Source organism: Dreissena polymorpha, chromosome 7 (assembly GCF_020536995.1).
Source record: "Dreissena polymorpha isolate Duluth1 chromosome 7, UMN_Dpol_1.0, whole genome shotgun sequence".
Classification (NCBI taxonomy): domain Eukaryota; kingdom Metazoa; phylum Mollusca; class Bivalvia; order Myida; family Dreissenidae; genus Dreissena; species Dreissena polymorpha.
Window position 1 is genome coordinate 47,553,799 of NC_068361.1, and position 20,751 is coordinate 47,574,549.

Sequence of the window (20,751 nt, forward strand, 5' to 3'; positions counted from 1 at the left end):
GTAGGGAAAGAGGGAGGACACTTGAGAGTCACTTGCAGGAGGTGGGGCCGGTTTTTTACATGTCAATATACTAGTCTTTAGTAATCAGGTGATCAGTAATTGGCCCCCATTAGTGTATCATTATTAAGATTAGCGGATAAGTGGGACCGAATGACAGTTAACGAGTGTTTGAAACAGTGAAGCTAATTGCCAATTGGTCTTATTCATTTATTATCATCGCCAAACTAATAACAATCTTACCTTTATTGGCGCAAATTAGAGAAGATGCGATGATTATTGGCTAAAATTAGTGTTAGCAAACTATTTGGTCAATTTTCAATAAAGTTTCAAGAGTTTTGCATCGTAAATATTTGATCACTTTAAGTACAAAAAATTTCTGAAGTGTAAAATTAACAGTGCATTATGGGACAGCGGTGTCATAGGGCACAGTTCAGATTTATTTGTAACAACCAATGGACGAATGAGTTTAAATTAGATTTAATGCAATAGGATACAAAGCAATGTTTTATTGCGTCATACTCAGTCATTCGAAAAATGTGCTTTCCGGGGATTTCCTGAAAATCGCGCAAAAATATAAGTGAATTTTTGTAAACAAATACCCTACGTTTGGATGGAACTTAATGTCATGATTGCTAATTTCTCTTTACCTGTTACGTTTTCAATTGCTACAAGTATCACTGATATGAAACATGTATCGTAAAACTTGTCAAAGCTGTCAATAATTAAAATATTGATAGCCCATGAACGAAGCACAAGCTATTTTTACATCTGTATTGTAGTTAAACGCAAACAACCAAACACAAATCAATATGTTCTGTATAAATTTGTAATTAATGCGGAGAATGTATATAAGTCAGGTGTTGATCGCACATCATCATCTTTTAATTTCGTTTAATGTCTTTGATCCGGATCTGCTGCATGGAGGCTGTATAATTTGCAACAACACTGAAAAACACAATACACACAATGGGTAATAAAGTTGTTAACAATTAGCACTAATCATTACTATTCTACCTAGACGAAGTCAACGCAGTCAATACAGCTGTACTGCGTTTGCGTTTTATAGCAAGGTCACGTGTCAGTTAAGTACACTGTGTAATCTACACCATATTGTGTCAAAACCGGATTAATCTTGATTACAAAACAGATGAAGTATGTATGCGAGGATTACGTTGGATTTTAGGGCCTCATGCCTTTGGTAAATCAGTATTTATAATTTGTTCAAATATGGGACATAACTGTTCATTAGGATCTTGAATTCATCAATCGGTCGACTAACGGAATACACCAAAATTAATGCCTGACGATTAATAATGGTTTCACAGTACCGTAACTGTTTTAGTCATAAGCACTTATGATAAGCCTATCAACTAAGAGATAGCTGAAAGAAAGACAACATGACTCAGGTTCAGTAATCTATTTTTAGTTCTGCTCTGGACTGTTCTGAGAGAAAATAGACTGTTCTGCCAGTGGTCTCAGAACTGTATAAAATAAGCTGTTTTGGCTGATTTAATCACCTCTTGATGCTTTCTTGAAAAGGTAACAGCTCTTGAACAAGGTTGGAATTTTGAAATAATTAAACTCTAAATTATTGTAACACCAGCATCAAGACATTTTGGCATTATTTTCCAAATTATTCTTATTATTTAGGTTATTTTTATTTGGTATTTTCTAAATTAGAAAGACTCTATTTTATTTAAATAACTTTAGTAAATTCTTCTTGTTTTTAGATTTGATTCACTGAAGTTTCCCAATCTCCATAAATTGTGTAGATTTTTGAAGCAACTTCTAGACTTACATTAACTAATATTTATATCAGTTTTTTGGACCGATTGTGAACTTCTTTTTATGTCCCCCACCATAGTAGTGGGGGACATTGTTTTTGCCCTGTCTGTCTGTTGGTCTGTTTGCGCCAACTTTAACATTTTGCAATAACTTTTGCGATATTGAAGATAGCAACTTCATATTTGGCATGCATGTGTATCTCATGAAGCTGCACATTTTGAGTGGTGAAAGGTCAAGGTCATCCTTCAAGGTCAGAGGTCAAATATGTGGCCAAAATCGCTCAGTTTATGAATACTTTTGCAATATTGAAGATAGCAACTTGATATTTGGCATGCATGTGTATCTCATGGAGCTGCACATTTTCAGTGGTGAAAGGTCAAGGTCAAGGTCATCCTTCAAGGTCAGAGGTCAAATATATGTGGCCCAAATCGCTTATTTTATAAATACTTTTGCAATATTGAAGATAGCAACTTGATATTTGGCATGCATGTGCATCTCATGGAGCTGCACATTTCGAGTGGTGACAGGTCAAGGTCATCCTTCAAGGTCAGAGGTCAAATATATGTGGCCGAAATCGCTTATTTTATGAATACTTTTGCAATATTGAAGATAGCAACTTGATATTTGGCATGCATGTGTATCTCATGGAGCTGCACATTTTGAGTGGTGAAAAGTCAAGGTCATCCTTCACAAGGTCAAGGTCATCCTTCAAGGTCAAACATCATATAGGGGGACATTGTGTTTCACAAACACATCTTGTTACATTCATTAAGGTATTTGCTGTATTTTGTTCATTTTTGTAATGATACTTAGATTCTTTATCTGGCTTGTACCTGTTTCTAATTCTCTGGCATTGTTATTCATTTACCTAGTTCTTGGAATAAAAGTTAGTTGTTTTTGTTAAAGCTGCTTTGGTTTTCACTTATAGATTAATCCAGGCGTATATGACTGGACTCCTTTAGTTGATTGAATTACAAACAGTCAGTGGTGTCATCCTGACCGGAAAAAAGTGTTCGTCGAATAAATATTTCCGCATTACATAAGTGCTCACAAAGTTACATAACTCGTTACCGTCCCGTGACTGGTTCACTTGCGTTAGCGAACCAGACCGCACTACCACACCTGGATATGACAGTTGAGTTCAAAAATTGTTTGGATCGGTAAAAAAACATTGCCGCCAGGGGGGGGGGGGGGTCTTTTTTCTTATATTTATATAGTAAAAAAGCTTGTGAATACTCTAGAAGTCACATGTTTTGCCTAATCATCATGAAATTTTGTCAAAACATTAGTGATGTGGATGTCTTGGACAACTTTGAAAATGGTCGTGATCAGTGGAAAAACATGGCCACCAGGGGTGGGGCGGTTTTCTTTATATTTTTATAGTGAAAACATGTAAACAGTCTAGAAGACACATTTTTTGCCCAATCTTCATGAAATTTGGACATATCTTGAAAGAGTTCCAAAATGGTTCAGGTCTATTAAAAAAAACATGGCCGCCAGGGGGCCATTTGTTGTTCATTCTTCATGAAACTTGGTTAGAACATTTGTTTCATTGATATCTTGGGCTGCAAAGAGCAAAGAACAGGTCATTTCTTTTTATCTCAGGTGAGCAACTTTCAGGCCCTCTTGTTAACAAAGCGTAGTCTGATCCTATCTTGTAAGGGTTTTAGACTATACCTCGATTTGGATAACGTCGGCATTATTCGTGTGCACGGTATTCTCCGTGTTGTTCAGGCGCTTATTTTATTTGCGATGAAATTCAAGCGTTTTGTGATTTGGCTGAATTGAAAACAAAGATGTTGCGCAATTCTATCTATCTCTGTTTACTGCCAACCGCTCTTTCGAGTATTAAAGGCAGATATGGACACTGTTGAGTCCGTTTCCTGGGAAGAACCAGTACTTGGTGTTTATGGAGGAGATAATAACGCTCCCTGAGTAGGGATCGAACCCAAATACTCCCGATTGCGAGGCAGACATCTCATCCACTACACCACTGCGATCTTCAATTCGAAATATTACATGAAAAAAAATCCTCAGCAAAAACCTGGCGTCAAAACGAAAACTGTTCATTTTTAGCTCATCTATTTTTTGAAAAAAAATTATGAGCTATTGTCATCACCTTGGCGTCGGCGTCCGGTTAAGTTTTGCGTTTAGGTCCCCTTTACTCAGAAAGTATCAATGCTATTGCTTTCAAACTTGGTACACTTACTTACTATCATGAGGGGACTTGGCAGGCAAAGTTAGATAACTCTGGCGTGCATTTTGACAGAATTATGTGCCCTTTTTATACTTAGAAAATTGAAAATTTTGGTTAAGTTTTGTGTTTAGGTCCATTTTATTCCTTAAGAATCAAAGCTATTGCTTTCGTACTTGCAACACTTACTAACTATCATAAGGGGACTGTGCAGGCAAAGTTATGTAATTCTGACTGGCATTTTGACAAAATTATGTGCCCTTTTTATACTTAGAAAATTGAAAATTTGGTTTAGTTTTGTGTTTAGGTCCACTTTATTCCTACAGTATCAAAGCTATTGCTTTCATACTTGCAACACTTTTTAACTATCATAAGGGGACTGTGCAGGCAAAGTTATGTAACTCTGACTGGCATTTGGACGGAATTATGGGCCCTTTATACTTAGAAAATTGAAAATTTGGTTAAGTTTTGTGTTTTGGTCCACTTTACCCCTAAAGTATCATAGATATTGCTTTCATACTTGGAACACTCGCAAACTATCATAAGGGTACAGTTAAAGGACAAGTTGCATAACTCTGGTTGTCATTTTTATGGAATTATGGCCCTTTTTTGACTTAGTAACTTTGAATATATGGTTAAATTTTGTGTTTCGATCCACTTTACTTCTAAAGTATCAAGGCTATTGCTTTCAAACTTCAAATACTTTCATGCTATCATGAGGTTACTGTACCTGGCAAGTTGAATTTTACCTTGACCTTTAAATGACCTTGACTCTCAAGGTCAAATTATTAAATTTTTTCTTAAATTGCCATTTCTTTATTTATGATTAGATTTGATTGATACTTTGACAAAACTACTCTTACCTGACATACCACAATAGACTCCACCCAAACCATCCCCCTTCCCCCCCCCCCCCCCCGCATCCCCCCCCCCTATATTTTTTTTAAGATCATCTCACAAATGACCACCACACCCTCACACTATACCCCCACCCCACCCCCCAATTTTTTTTTTAAACGGTTACAAAACACAAATATTTATTTTTATTATTTTATGTTTGAAATACCGTCCAACCATCGCACCCAAGAATCCCCCCCCCTCCCCCCCCCCGAATCCCCCCTATTTTTTTTTTTTTTTTAAAGATCATCTCACAAATGACCACCACACCCTCACACTATACCCCACCCCCAACCCCACCCCCCAATTTTTTTTTTAAACGGTAACAAAACACAAATATTTATTTTTATTATTTTATGTTTGAAATACCGTCCAACCATCGCACCCAAGAATCCCCCCCCACCCCACCCTCTCCCCCCCCCCCCCCCCCGAATCCCCCCTAATTTTTTTTTTTTAAAGATCATCTCACAAATGACCACCACACCCTCACACTATACCCCCCCCCCCCCCACCCCACCCCCCAATTTTTTTTTTAAACGGTTACAAAACACAAATATTTATTTTTATTATTTTATGTTTGAAATACCGTCCAACCATCTCACCCAAGAATCCCCCCCCACCCCACCCTCTCCCCCCCCCCCCCCCCCCGAATCCCCCCTATTTTTTTTTTTTTAAAGATAATCTCACAAATGACCACCACACCCTCACACTATACCCCCCCCCCCACCCCACCCCCCAATTTTTTTTACACCCCACACTATACACCCCTCTTCACTCTACCCCTTCCTACTTTGTGATTGAAAATGAGAGTCCCTTCACCTTTAAAAAGAAAATAGATGAGCGGTCTGCACTTGCAAGGCGGTGCTCTTGTTTAGCTTTTGTGATCGCCTTTTGTCCGTCGTGCGGCATCAACATTTGCCTTGTTTACTCTCTAGAGGCCACATTTATTGTCTTCATGAAATTTGGTCAGAAGATTGGTCTCAATGATATCTTCTATGAGTTTTAAAACGGTTACGTTTGCTTGAAAAACATGGCTGCCAAGGGGCGGGGCATTTTTCCTTAAATGGCTATATATGGCTATAGTAAAACCTTCTTAACACTCTAGAGGCCACATTTATTGTCCAATCTTCATGAAACTTGGTAAAACAGTGTATTATGTGAAGTTGGAATAAGACATCAATCTGGGAATAATCTGGTTTACAACACAAAATGATTCAATGCATGGCATGGACACAGTTTTCAATGGGATGAGAAACTGCAGTCTCCATGCCAAGCATGGACACAGTTTTCAATAGGATGAGGAACTGTGTCCATGCCAAGCATGGACAAAGTTTTCACTTAGATGTTTCAGTCCTGGTATGTTGGTGTACATATTTCAAAGAGTTGTTCCATGTATATAGTATGCACTTTGTATTATGCACTCATAGGCTATTAACATTATGTTCTGTAGTATGCTAACATGCTTTGTAACACATTCATAGTTGATTGTCACCACATTGCCAACGTTCAAGTTCTGTTTATTTGTGATATAGGCCTCCAGACCCTGACACATATATATTACAATCCATACAAGACAATGAAGCAATTAACCTGGGTTTCTTAACATTATTATCCCCACGTTTTTCGGAGGAAAAGTGGGGATATTGTGGTGATGTGCGTCTGTCCGTCCTTGCCACCTGCTACTCCTACACTATTTGCACTAGAACCTTGAAACTTACATACATGGTAGCTATGAGCATATGTGCGACGGTGACAGTGACGGAATTTTGATCTGACCCTTGGGTCAAAATTAATGGGGGTTGGGGCGGGGCCGGGTCAGAGATTTTCACTCATTTTTTTATGTTATTTTACATTAACTTCTTCATTTCTGCACCGATTTACTATAAATTGATACTGTGCCACTCTTATGACAATACGGTCAATCTCGACTATGCATGGCCCCATTACCAACCCTGGGGCGCCCCGGCCACATAGGCCACGCCCACCCAAAATTGCCTTTTACTATAATTTCTTCATTTTTACACAGATTCACTTCAAATTGATACTGAACCTCCCTTATGACAATACGGTCAATCTCAGCTATGCATGGCCCCATTACCAACCCTAGGGCACCCCGCCCACATAGGCCACGCCCACATAGGCCATGCCCACCCAAGATTGCCTTTTACTATAATTTCTTCATTTCTACACCGATTCACTTCAAATTGATACTGAACCCCTCTTATAACAATACAGTTAATCTCAACTATGCATGGCCCCTTTACCAACCCTGGGGCGCCCCACCCACATAGGCCACGCCTTCCTAAAATTGCCTTTTACTATAATTTCTTCATTTCTACACCGATTCACATCAAATTGATACCGAACCTCTTTTATGACAATACAGTCAATCTCAACTATGCATGGCGCCATTACCAACCCTGGGGTGCCCTGCCCACATAGGCCACGCCCACCCAAAATTGCCTTTTGCTATTATTTCTTCATTTCTACACGGATATACTTAAAATTGATACTGAACATCTCTTATGACAATACGGTCAATCTCAACTATGCATGGCCCCATTACCAACCCTGGGGCGCCCCGCCCATAATAGGCCACACCCACCCAAAATTGTCTTTTACTATAATTTCTTCATTTTTACACCGATTCACTTCTAATTGATACTGAACTTCTCTTATGACAATACGGTCAATCTCAACTATGCATGGCCCCATTACCAACCCTGGGGCATCCCTGGGTCAAACATGTGGCGTGGGGATACACGTCGGCCTCTGCCACGCCATTTCTAGTTGTTTGTTGTTTCTGTCTTTGGAGTCCCAAGGGTTTCATGTAAGACAAAAATGATTAAAGCGGTAGAGAATTTTATTTTTTAGTAATTAACTATTATTTACTGTGTTTTAGATTTAATTAAGGAGATAAATATTGTTTGAAGTATTGTTCATATATAATATAGTATAATGTAACATGGTTATGAAGTCAGTTTATCAATAACAAGTTTTGTCATGTTTCGAAAAATCAAATTTTTGTACATAGATACATACTCATCACTGACATGAAAATGTAATAGATGCATTCTATTAATTATATATTTAAGAAAAATCAAAGAGAAATTGCAAAAAAAAAAAAACTCAATTACATAACTTGTTCACATTTCTGAACAACATTTAAATACATAATAAATATCCGTATTTACAGTTAAAACTAACAAGGGCGTTGCTATGCCAGGTTCTCAAGTTATTGAGTTGCATGCAAACACCAACATGCTTAATATTAGAACAATGTTAGTTACCATGTACTTGACCTATAACAAACATGTAACAAATAAACTCACATGCTAGTAAATCATATACACACATTTCTGGTCAATCTAAATGTTTGTACCGGATAATGATTTAAATATTTTCAGTTACTGTGACCTTGACCTAATTGGTTCTAAATGCTTTCACAAGCTTCCTATGCGTGTAATATACATGAACAAAAAAATCTGTATACAATATGAAAGTATTTATAGAAGTGCAAATTAAATACACCAATCAATGTTAACAAAACATGTAATATTTAATTAGCACCATAGACAATCATTTTTCAACTCAAGTATTCAAACAATGATAACATTAAATTATTCAGAATAGGTATGAATTGAACAAACAAGGTACATATAAATTGTATGCATATCATGTATGCTCATTTAATCATTACAACAAATGTAACAGGCAGTTAAAATGACCAATCACAGTAATTTAATAAATATGTAGGTGAACAATATCAGATACATGTTGTGTAAGTTTTTGATTTTATAGTGTTTATTATACATAATTTGAAGAAAACAAATAAGTCAGTGGGTCATACATGGTGTCATTTCAAAATTGTATTTTTTATGCCCCCGGTAGGGTGGCATATAGCATTTGAACTGTCTGTCCGTCTGTCCGAAAACTTTAACATTGGCCATATTGCAATATTGAAGATTGCAACTTGATATTTGGCATGCATGTGTATCTCATGGAGCTGCACATTTTGAGTTGTGAAAGGTCAAGGTCATCCTTCAAGTTCAAAGATCAAAAAAACAAATACAAGAGAAGTAACAAGCTTTAAAGGGAGATAATTAATATTTATCATTTGGCAGGTATAACTCAATTTTACAAGTAAAGTACTGGTAATATTTTTTGAAGAGATATAATCAAAAACAAAAATTAATAAATCAAAGCGGCGCATTAGGGGGCATTGTGTTTCTGACAAACACATCTCTTGTTGAAATGAAACATGGACATTGTTTTGTTTTGCAAAATAGTAAGCTTAAATGAAATAATTAAGAAACAAAATATGCATAATACAATTGCATGAGTCAAACTTAAAGTTTATGATCAGTTAATACATTATTTAAAAAAATTCAAGGCATTAATGAGACACAGATGAATGCAAGATCCTGTGGAGACAAAGGAAAACAGCCATATCAGGACATTTGCAAGAAAAATTGCTATACCAAAAAATTCCTTTAATTTAGAAAATGATTCGTAATTGTTACCATACAGTTACAGATTTCCATGCTTCACATTAACACAAAAACCCGGGTTGAATTGTGTTATAAAGTATCTAATTAAAGTACGAATCTAATTTGTCTTTTGTGACTTTTGTAAGGTTGCACGCCGGAGTCAATCTGAAACCTGAAAACCATATTTCAGATTGACTAACAATGTCCTCATATGGCTCTGTTTTAACTTTGGCTCCTTTTACATGCCTGGTTGCTGGTGCCCACGCCCCTGTCATGGACCCCTTGTACCACAGGATCTTGCATTTGTCTTACTATATAAGAAGATTCATACCAATAATATGTTGAACGAGTTCGAAAATGATACCAGGGGGCGGGGAATTTTTCCTTATATGGCTATAGTAAAACCTTGTTAACACTCTAGACACCACCATTATTGTCCAATCTTAATGAAACTTGGTCAGAAGATTCATCCCAATACAATTATGGACGTGTTTGAAAATGATGCCAGTTGATTGAAAAACATGGCAGCAAGGGGGCGGGGCATTTTTCCTTATTTGGCTATAGTAAAACCTTGTTAATAACACTCTAGAGGCCACATTTATTATGCCCCCCTTCAAAGAAGAGGGGGTATATTGTTTTGCACATGTCGGTCGGTCGGTCAATCGGTAGGTCCGTCCGTCCGTCGGTCCGTCCACTGAATGGTTTCCGGATGATAACTCAAGAATGCTTACGCCTAGGATCATGAAACTTAATAGGTACATCGATCATGACTCGCAGATGACCCCTATTGATTTTCAAGTCACTAGGTCAAGGTCACGGTGACTCGAAATAGTAAAATGGTTTCTGGATGATAACTCAAGAAACCTTACGCCTAGGATCATGAAACTTCATAGGTACATTGATCATGACTGGCAGATGACCCCTATTGATTTTCAGATCACTAGGTCAAAGGTGAAGGTCTCAGTGACAAAAAACGTATTCATACAATGGCTGCCACTACAATTGACAGCCCATATTGGGGGCATGCATGTTTTACAAACAGCCCTTGTTTTCCAATCATCATAAAACATGGTCTGAAGATTTGTCCCAATGATATCTTGTACAAGTTCAAAAATGGTTCCTGTTGCTTTAAAATTATGGCCACCAGGGGCTGGGGCATTTTTTCTGATATGGCTATATATTGCTTTAATAAAACCTTGTTAACACTCTTTAGGCCTCATTTATTGTCCAATCTTCACGAAACTTGGTCAGAAGATTTGTCCCTATGACATCTTGGATGAGATAGAAAATTGTTCCGGTTGGTTGAAAAACATAGCCGCCAGGGGGCGGGGCATTTTTCCTTATTAACTCACCTGAGCACAACGTGCTCATGGTGAGCTGTTGTGATCGCCTATTGTCCGTCGTGCGTTGTGCAGCGTCAACATTTGCCTTGTTAACTCTCTAGAGGCTACATTTAGTGTCCAATCTTCATGAGGTTTGGTCAGAAGATTGGTCTCAATGATATCTTGGATGAGTTCAAAAATGGTTACGTTTGCTTGAAAAACATGGCTGCCAAGGAGCGGGGCATTTTTCCTTATATGGCTATATATGACTATAGTAAAATCTTGTTAACACTCTAAAGGCCACATTTATTGTCTGATCTTCATGAAACTTGGTCAGAAGATTTATCCCAATAATATCTTGGACGAGTTCGAAAATGATGCCGGTTGGTCGAAAAACATGGCCACCAGGGGGCGGGGCATTTTTCCTAATATGGCTATAGTAAAACCTTGTTAACACTCTAGAGGCCACATTTATTTTCCGATCTTCATAAAACTTGGTCAGAAGATTTGTCCCAATGATATCTTGGATGAGTATGAAAATGGAAACCTTTGCTTGATAAACATGGCTGCCAAGGGGCGGGGCATTTTTCCTTATATGGCTTTATTTGGCTATAGTAAAATCTTGTTAACACTCTAGAGGCCACATTTATTGTCCAATCTTCATGAAACTTGGTCTGAAGATTCATCCCAATAATATCTTGGATGAGTTCAAAAATGATGCCCTTTTGTTGAAAAACATGGCCGCCAGGGGGCGGAGCATTTTTCCTTATATGGCTATAGTAAAACCTTGTTAACACTCTAGAGGCCACATTTATTTTTCGATCTTCATGAAACTTGGTCAGAAGATTTTTCCCAATGATATCTTGGATGAGTGTTTGACAATGGTTTTGGTTTCTTTAAAAACATGGCCACCAGGGGGCGAGGCATTTTGTCTTATAAGGCTATATATAGCTTTTGTAAAACCTTGTTAACACTCTAAAGGCCACATTTATTGTCTTATCTTCATGAAATATGGTCAGAAGATTTGTCTTATTGATATCTTGGATGAGTTTGAAAATGGTTAGGTTTGCTTGAAAAACATGGCTGCCAAGGGGCGGGGCATTTTTCCTTATATGGCTATAGTAAAACCTTGTTAACACTCTAGAGGCCACATTTATTGTCCGATCTTCATGAAACTCGGTCAGAAGATTCATCCCAATTATATCTTGGACGAGTTAAAAAATGATGCCGGTTGGTTGAAAAACATGGCCACCATGGGGGCGGGGCATTTTTAGTTAACCTGATTGCTCAGGTAAGCTTTTGTGACCGGTCTTTGTCCGTCTTCCGTCTGTCCGTCGTCCACATTTGGTTTGTAAACACCCTAGAGGTCACATTTCATGTCCGATCTTCATGAAACTTGGTCAGAATATTTGTCCCAATGATATCTCGATCAAATTCGAAATTGGGTCATGCTGGGTCAAAAACTAGGTCACTAGGTCGAAAAAAAAAGAAAAACCTTGTAAACACTGTTGAAGTCACATTTCATGCCCAATCTTCATGTAACTTTGTCAAAATGTTTGCCTTAATGATATGTTGGTCGAGTTCAAAAGTGGTTCTGGTCCGTTGAAAAACATGGCCGCAAGTGGGCGGGGCAGTTTTCCTTATTTGGCTATTGAGAAACCTTGTAAACACTCTGGAAGTCACAATTTTTGCCCAATCATCATGAAAGTTGGTCAAAACATTGGTTTTATTTATATCTCGAATGAGTTTGAAAATGGTCCAGATCGGTGAAAAACATGGTTGCCAGTGGGCGGTGCATTTTTCTCTATATGTATATAGTGAAAACATGTGAACACTCTAGAAGTCACATTTTTGACCCAATTTTCATGAAATTTGGTCAGAATATTTGTTTCCTTGATATGAGAGTTGAGTTTGAAAATGGTTCCGGTCAGTTGATTAACATGGCTGCCAGGGGGGGGGGGGGGCAGTTTTCCTTATTTGGCTATAGAGAAACCTTGTAAACACTCTAGAAGTTACAATGTTTGCCCAATCATCATGAAAGTTGGTCAAAACCTTTGTTTTATTGATATCTTGGACGAGTTCGAAAATGGTTCAGATCGGTGAAAAAACATGGCCGCCAGTGGGCGAGGCATTTTTCTCTATATGTATATAGTGAAAACATGTGAACACTATAGAAGTCACATTTTTGGCCCAATTTTCATGAAATTTGGTCAGAACATTTGTTTCCTTGATATGAGAGACAGGTTCGAAAATGGTTCCGGTCAGTTGAATGACATGGCTGCCCGGGGGGGGGGGGGGGGGGTTTCCTTATTTGGCTATATAGAAACCTTGTAAACACTCTAGAAGTCATAATTTTTGCCCAATCATCATGAAAGTTGGTCAAAACTTTGGTTTTATTGATATCTCGGACGAGTTAGAAAATGGTCCAGATCGGTGAAATAAACATGGCCGCCAGTGGGCGGGGCATTTTTCTCTATATGTATATAGTGAAAACATGTAAACACTCTATAAGTCACATTTTTGGCCCAATTTTCATTAAGTATTGGTCAGAACATTTGTTTTGTTGATATGAGAGTTGAGTTCGAAAATGGTTCCGGTCAGTTGAATAACATGGCTGCCGGTGGGGGGGGGGCAGTTTTCTTATATTTATATAGTAAAAAAAAGCTTGTGAACACTCTAGAAATCACAATTTTTGCCCAATCATCATGAAACTTGGTACAAAGATTGGTTTTATATATATCACATCATTAAATCCATTATTATTGCCCTTAGATTGTCCAAATTTTCATTATATTATAGAAAATCCTTGTAAACACTCTAAATGTGACAATTTTGTTTCAGATTTTATGAATCTTGGTCATAATATTTATTTTTGTAAGCAAAGTTTGATGTTTGGCAAGGGGGGTCAACTCAAAATATAGGTCCCCAGGTCAAATCTTGCAAAAACAAAAACACTCCATATGCCAGAGTTTTGGTTCAATAATGATGAAACTTGACCAGGATGTTTGTCTGGACAATATCTAGGTCAAGTTTGACGTTTGGTAAAGATTGAATGAATCGACTCTTCTCAGGTGAGCGAACTAGGGCCATCTTGGCCCTCTTGTTCCTTATATGGCTATAGTAAAACCTTGTTAATACTCCAGAGGTCACATTTATTTTCCGATCATCATGAAAAAAGGTCAGAAGATTTTTCCCAATAATATCTTGGATGAGTTCGAAAATGGTTTTGGTTGCTTTAAAAACATGGCCACCAGGGGCGAGGCATTTTTCCTTAAATGGCTATATATGGCTAAAGTTAAGCCTTGTTAACACTCTAGAGGCCACATTTATTGTCCAATCGTCGTGAAATTTGGTCAGACGATTGGTCTCAATCATATCTTGGATGAGTTCGAAAATAATTATGTTTGCTTGAAAAACATGGCTTCCAAGTGGCGGGGCATTTTTCCTTATATGGCTATAGTAAAATCTTGTTAACGCTCTAGAGGCCACATATACTGTCTGATCTTCATGAAACTTGCAGAAGATTCATCCCGATAATATCTTGGATGAGTTCAAAAATGATGCTGGTTGGTTGAAAAACATGGCTGCCAGGGGCGGGGCATTTTTCCTTATATGGCTATAGTAAAACTCTAGATGCCACATTTATTTTCCAATCTTAATGAATTTTGGTCAGGAGATTTGTCCCAATAATTCCTTGTTATCTTAGGCGAGCGACTCTGGGCCTTTCAGGCTCTCTTGTATAGCTACAGTAAAACCTTATTAACACTCTAGAGGCAACATTTATTGTCCGATCATTATGAAACTTGGTCAGAAGATTTGTCCCAATGATATCTTGGACATCTTTGAAAATGGTTCTGGTTGCTTGAAAACATGGCCACCATTCAAATCCATGTTATGTTCAAAGATAGCAGCGTTCACAGATTGCATGCTTGATTCAAAAAGTCTGTTTAAACGATTATAATCGATAAGCGGTCAGACGACACTTAATAATTGGCAGCTTATTGGTGATAATATGTTGTTCAATGTGAATAAAGGTGTGAAAAACTTTTGTGTCAGGGTTTATTGTTCCTTAATAGTGGTTGAATGCCTTAAGTTCATTAACCCTTTGCATGCTGGGAAATTTGTCGTCTGCTAAAATTTCGTCTATTGAATTTATAAAATTAGCACTTTCTTCGATTTTTTTTCGAAGAATACTATCAGAATAGCAAACAGTTTGGATCCTGATGAGACGCCACATTCTGTGGCGTCTCATCTGGATCCAAACTGTTTGCAAAGGCCTTTAAAATTCGGTTCCCGCACTGAAAGGGTTAAGGTTAGTGCACATTAATTTCAAATCATCAAGAGATGCACATAATGAATATTTTAGAGCATGGTAAATGTTCAGTATTACTATTTCCTCACAAATATCATATTAAATAAAACAAAAATTTGCGAATCTGAAACAACTTTTTTTTAATTTTGTCAATAAACCGACACGTGAAAAGGCCCATCATATTAAATAAAACAAAAATTTGCAAATCTGAAACAACTTTTTTTAATTTTGTCAATTTACCGACATGTGAAAAGGCCCCTTTAACTGAGGCAATTTACAAAAGGCTTAAAGTCAAGGTCATTTGAAGGTCAATTGGTATAACCTCCGTTGTTATTTCCTCTCCATATCTCTTCTACCTCTCTTATATTTATCTCAGGTCCCTGATATCATGTATAAAAGACATAAGTGAATATAGCTTGCTCATTGGTAAGGTCACAATTGAAGGTCAATAGTTTAGCCTTCATTGTTTTTGTGTGTGCTTCATATGTCCTATACCCATTGAAAAATAAATATAATTCAAAACATGCACAGACATCATGAGTCAATCACTCTGGCTCAACATCAAGGTCAGAACTGCAAGTTCAAAAGAATCTCGGCACTGGGTATAGCTGTCTCTTGGACTAGAGTGTTTTCCTTTGCATGTTTTTGCCATGATTTTGTTTTTTAAGTCTTATAAAAATGGTCAAAGAATCAGTTTATCTACCATATTTTCCGTAATAAATGGCTACATTTTCCTTTGAATGATTTAGGCTATTGCTTTACTTGCATTGAATGTTAAAGCAAAATTAAACCTTCTTTTGGCATGGAAAATGTTCCATGTACTTTTCATAGTACTTTTCAATAAATGTGAGTATCTAATATTTCCTGCAAAATATATACCAGTAAATAATAGATGAAAGTTAGTATATATTATGGATGGATGGACTGATGGATGGATGGAGGGATGGATGGATGGAAAACTGCAGTGTTTATATCTATAACTCTATTGTATATACCAATAATTACAGTGTATGAATTGATAACTACAGTTTCTCTACCGCTTACTATGTGGTATGTACTGGTAACTACAATGTTCGTTCTGATTACTACATTGTATATACAGATAACTTCAGTGTATATACATATAACTTGAGTGTAAATACCTTAACTGTAGAGTTTTACATGAACATGATATTTTTGGAGTCCTCAGAACTCGGTGATTGATATATAGGGGTCCTCTATCAAAATGCAGGGGTTCAGTACATTTGTTTTGTCTGGCTTTTGTAACAAAAAGACACAATGAATGCATTGTTAAACAATGAAAAAAAGTGTACATAATATATGTGATATAATTTACACTGAACAGTATCAACAGCCCATAGGATGCGTGTTAAAATTAGGAGAGGTTTTGGACTTACAAATTAGGGATATTAGAAGCAGTAAATAATACTAAATATAGCCCTGTTAATCCATGTGTGCAACTGTGCATATGTTTCACCAGAGGCCGAGTTCACTGCGTATTGACCAGCTGGACCGTACAGACTGCAAGAAGGACACCAGCGGTAAGACGTTCCCTGACATTGTCCACCACGGCCTGAGACCGGCCCAGCTAAGCTATGCAGGAGACCCACAGTAAGTAGGGGGCATAGATCAAGAGCCCATTAGCATCTTTTTTTCTTCCCCTCTTCTTCCCGTCTATACTAGTAAACACAAAAAGTGCTCATATCTGTTTTTGCAAATATTCAGTTGCAAATGAAACTACCTTGAAAACATGTATAATGATTGATTGATCAGACTAGTCTTGCCTTCCATCTCACGTCATTTTAGCAGCTCCCTGTTGCTTTTCTGATCCTTTATCTAGTAAGGGCATAATAGAGAAATTGTTAAATGTTTGGTTCAGGTAACCTAATTTAGCATCAATGAAATGTGTCGAAACCCATCATGTTTTGAACCTGGCATTTGAACATTTGAATCAATGTTTGCTTTTACTTTCGACTAATGAATGAAGTCATCCATTCATCACACAGACCCTATTTTGATGGTCTTACACCTACAAAACAGTCAAACCTTTTGAAAATGTAGAAAAATCTTATATTATTTCATGAATGTGGAAAAAAGATGGTTAAATCATAAGGGTTTATTAAAATTGGTTGATTTAAGAATCTTTTTGGGCCCTGTCTTATCAATGTCAATTGCAAGTCACCACTGAGTTTATAGCTCACAACAAATAGACTGTCAGGAGCTTAATATCATAAAATTGAGATTGCAATACAGCCACACCATTTAATACTTTCATATTTTATATACCAATGTCACGTCCATTTAGATAAACATCTTTTCACAAAATTCTATAATTCATGCATCTCCATAAACTAACAAATTCAGGTACAAGAAGACGTTCCGAGCATACATGAAGTTCCGGCACATTCTGCACACGAGGGCAAAGGTCACAGAGAAAGACAAGGAGAAGCTGGAGGAGTTTGAAACAGAGTTGGAGAAAATACGATCAAAATAGTATGACCTCTTGGATTCACCCTTTATTGCTCAGACACACATTTTGATGTGTTTGTAGTCCCTTTAAAAAATCTAATTAAATGTAAGACCTTTCTAATAACATTCAAGTTTTAAAGCATTTATTTCCAACCCTAAGATACTGATGAGCAGCAAACATCATATAACCTGTGCAGACTGCAAGAAACTCGCAGGATTTATGCTGGTTTTATGCTGGTTGCAAATAGCCATATATTTTTACTTTGCCTCTGAGCGGGAAAGGATGAACGATATTTTTTATAACATTAAATTTATCATACAAACATTTACTGTAAGTTTTCTTTACTTAAATTGTTAAATATACTATACATGTATCAGCCATTGAATTGTCAGCAGATTTTGTTAAAAATATTTAAGAATAATGGTTTTGATAAATTGGTAGATTTTTTAGGGGTTAGACAAATGAAGATTCTATGATCTTTCACATTTTGTAGAGGTACTAAAAATATCGTACATTCTATAATACTTTGTAGAGGGAATTAAAAATAAAGTAAATGGTGTAAGATATATAAAAGTTGTATAGATGTTATTAAAATTAAGGCTGTCATTTCTGTATAGGTTGTTAAAAAAAGTGAATGTTTCACTTATGGTATTATTCAATATAATGTATGTCAAAGTTTAAACTGATGTATGAAATTTCATCGGAGAAAATATGCTCAGCATAGTAATATCTGGTAGATTATGGAAACTAAGTTCAAAATGATACTTATCACATCTGTTAGATCTGTCAGCTTGTTTTAAAGTTGCTCAACTTAATGACTTGGTCATCTTTGGTAATAGACAAAGTAAGTTCTGTCAATTTCTTTTAAAACATAGTTGTGAAATTGAGCTTGAATGTCTTGAAGGATAATCTGGTTCTATCAAAATTGTTATTTCCTACAAATAATTTCAATTAAAAACATTAATAGATTCAGTAGTAATAAGACTTGAGAAGTATTTGTTTGAATGTTTGATGAGTTGGATTTTTTCCGATTTGAACAGTATGCCAGTCATATCCCAGCTGTCAGTTTTACAGCGCACACTTATCCTGGGTAAGCTGGTTAGCCAGTATTAAGTGTACACACTTATGCCAGTAAAATTTATAAGTTTTATAAAAGGTTTGGAGCGAATGGCCATAGAAAGGATTTCATGACCAGTTCCCACACAGGTGTCATAAGATATATAAGAGAAGTGTGGGAAGATATTAAAAGGAAAGTGTGAGGATATATATATAAGGGAAGTGTGAGGAGCTATGTAAGAGAAGTGTGAGGAGATATATGGGGAAGTTTTAGGAGAAATATAAGAGAAATGTGACGAGATATATAAGAGAAGTGTGAGAAGATATGTGATGTGAGGAGATGTATAAGGGATGTGTGCAGATATATATAAGGAAGTGTGAGGAGATTTATAAGGAACATGTAAGGAGATGTATAAGGGAAGTGTGATGAGATATATAAGGGAAGTATGAGGAGATATATAAGGAAAGTGTAAGGAGATGTATAAGGGAAGTGTGATGAGATATATAAGAGAAGTGTGAGGAGATATCTAAAGGAAATGGAAGGAGATATCTAAGGGAATTGTGAGCAGATATACAAGGCTTTTGTTAATTGACGCACAAGAAAGGTTAAGTTCTTTTTTTGCTATTATCATATATGAGTTATGATCTGTCAGAAGACATCAAAAATCGAAAGTTGCTCAGGTCCACTAGCAATCGCCCCTTAATGTTTTGGTTGACCCTTAGATTTTCTGAGAAATATCGTATCCCCCTATGCAAGAGCGATAATCAAAGAAGATGGAGGGTAACCAAGCATGTGATAATTTCAGCTCACTGAAAAGAGAAGTGACTGTGGACATTGACAGTGAAGGCTTTATCCTCACAGGTATCAGAGCAGACATCTGCCAGGTAAGTCTGCAAGATGTTCTTCTTGCTCATATTATTGGTTTAAACCTATTTTTTAAGCCCTATTACAACAAAAGTCTAAGGATTATTGATAAATGTCTTTTTTCTTTTTAAAACTTGATCTCTAAAACTCTAAACTCTATTTTGTAGTAGGGGATCTTATGAATGCTGGCATAGGATTTTCACATTCTTGCATCCTTGATTGATATTCTCCACAGAACATACGTGTTCTTCTCTTCATATCCCTGTTTTTATTCTTCACACAAAACTTATACATTTGTTATTCTACAGATTGTTATTATGGCCTATGTTTGTTATTCTCGAGATGGTCCTTGTTTGCTTTTTACACACTTCCATGTTTTTTATTCTCCAGATGGTCTGTGCTTGTTATTTTTAACATTTCCATGTTTGTTATTCTCTAGATCGTCCACATTTGTTTTCCTCTAGATGGTCCATTGTTTGTTATTTTCCACATTTCCATGTTTATATTCTCCACACAGCATGCCTTGTTGCTGCCTGTGCTGTTCAACCACATCCGCTTCCACAACTGCCTGAAGGTCCTACAAGCAAACATTGGATACCAGTTCAAGGACATCTCACTTCTACAGGTAATGTCAGGATACTAGTTCAAGGATATCTCACTTCTACAGGTAATAACCCACAGTGAATTTCAGCAGGAATTGAGGCAGTGAAACCAAGGACCATAATTATCTCGTCCGTCTGCAGTTACTGCCCTTCGTTTATATTTGATGTTATTGACTGTGGCTTATTTTGCATGTGTGCAGAACAAAACTTCCGACTAAAAATTTAGTGTGCAAAGCATAACTTGAAAAGTAGTATGAAATGGATTCATATGGAACATGATACATTGATTAACCCTATCCCACTCAGAAGCAAAGTGAAAATGACTATGTGCAAACAGCATAAAACCAGAACAGCCTGCGAGTAACTCGCAGTCTGTTCAGCTTTTGTGCTGTTTGCTGCTCACCAGTATCATGGGGTTGGAAATGAAACCTTTAAAACTTGAATCTAGTAAGAAAGGTCTTGAATTAAATTTAACTTTCATAGGGACGTCAAAATACATATCTAAGTGGTAAAGGGTTAATGGCAAAGAGAGGAATTTCGGAGAATGAGCACCATTAGTCTTTCTTTCTTAGAAAAAGAGTAATTGCTGATTGTTGATTGTCTTGAGCATTCTACGCTTCATGCATTACAATTGAAAATATTCAGATAAAACTGTATAAATCTACAAAGAAATGTGTAGGTAAGTGCATAGTGCAATAACTATTATTCTCTTTTCAGTGTTTGTAGAGTTATTGCCCTTCGTATTTTTCTTGTGCAGA

At 36.8% G+C, this 20,751-nt stretch overlaps 1 protein-coding gene across 10 annotated transcripts in view; it reads left to right on the forward strand.

Annotated features, from left to right (window-relative positions):
* LOC127838009 (ribonuclease 3-like) overlaps positions 1-20,751 on the forward strand; it is a 521,860-nt gene that overhangs the window by 473,132 nt on the left and 27,977 nt on the right. For all 10 annotated transcript variants that reach the window (XM_052365503.1, XM_052365495.1, XM_052365499.1 and 7 more), the window contains 4 exons: positions 16,481-16,611; positions 17,365-17,493; positions 19,333-19,411; positions 19,909-20,016. In XM_052365503.1, coding sequence (XP_052221463.1) covers positions 16,481-16,611; positions 17,365-17,493; positions 19,333-19,411; positions 19,909-20,016 — 447 coding nt within the window. The remainder of the gene's footprint in view (positions 1-16,480; positions 16,612-17,364; positions 17,494-19,332; positions 19,412-19,908; positions 20,017-20,751) is intronic.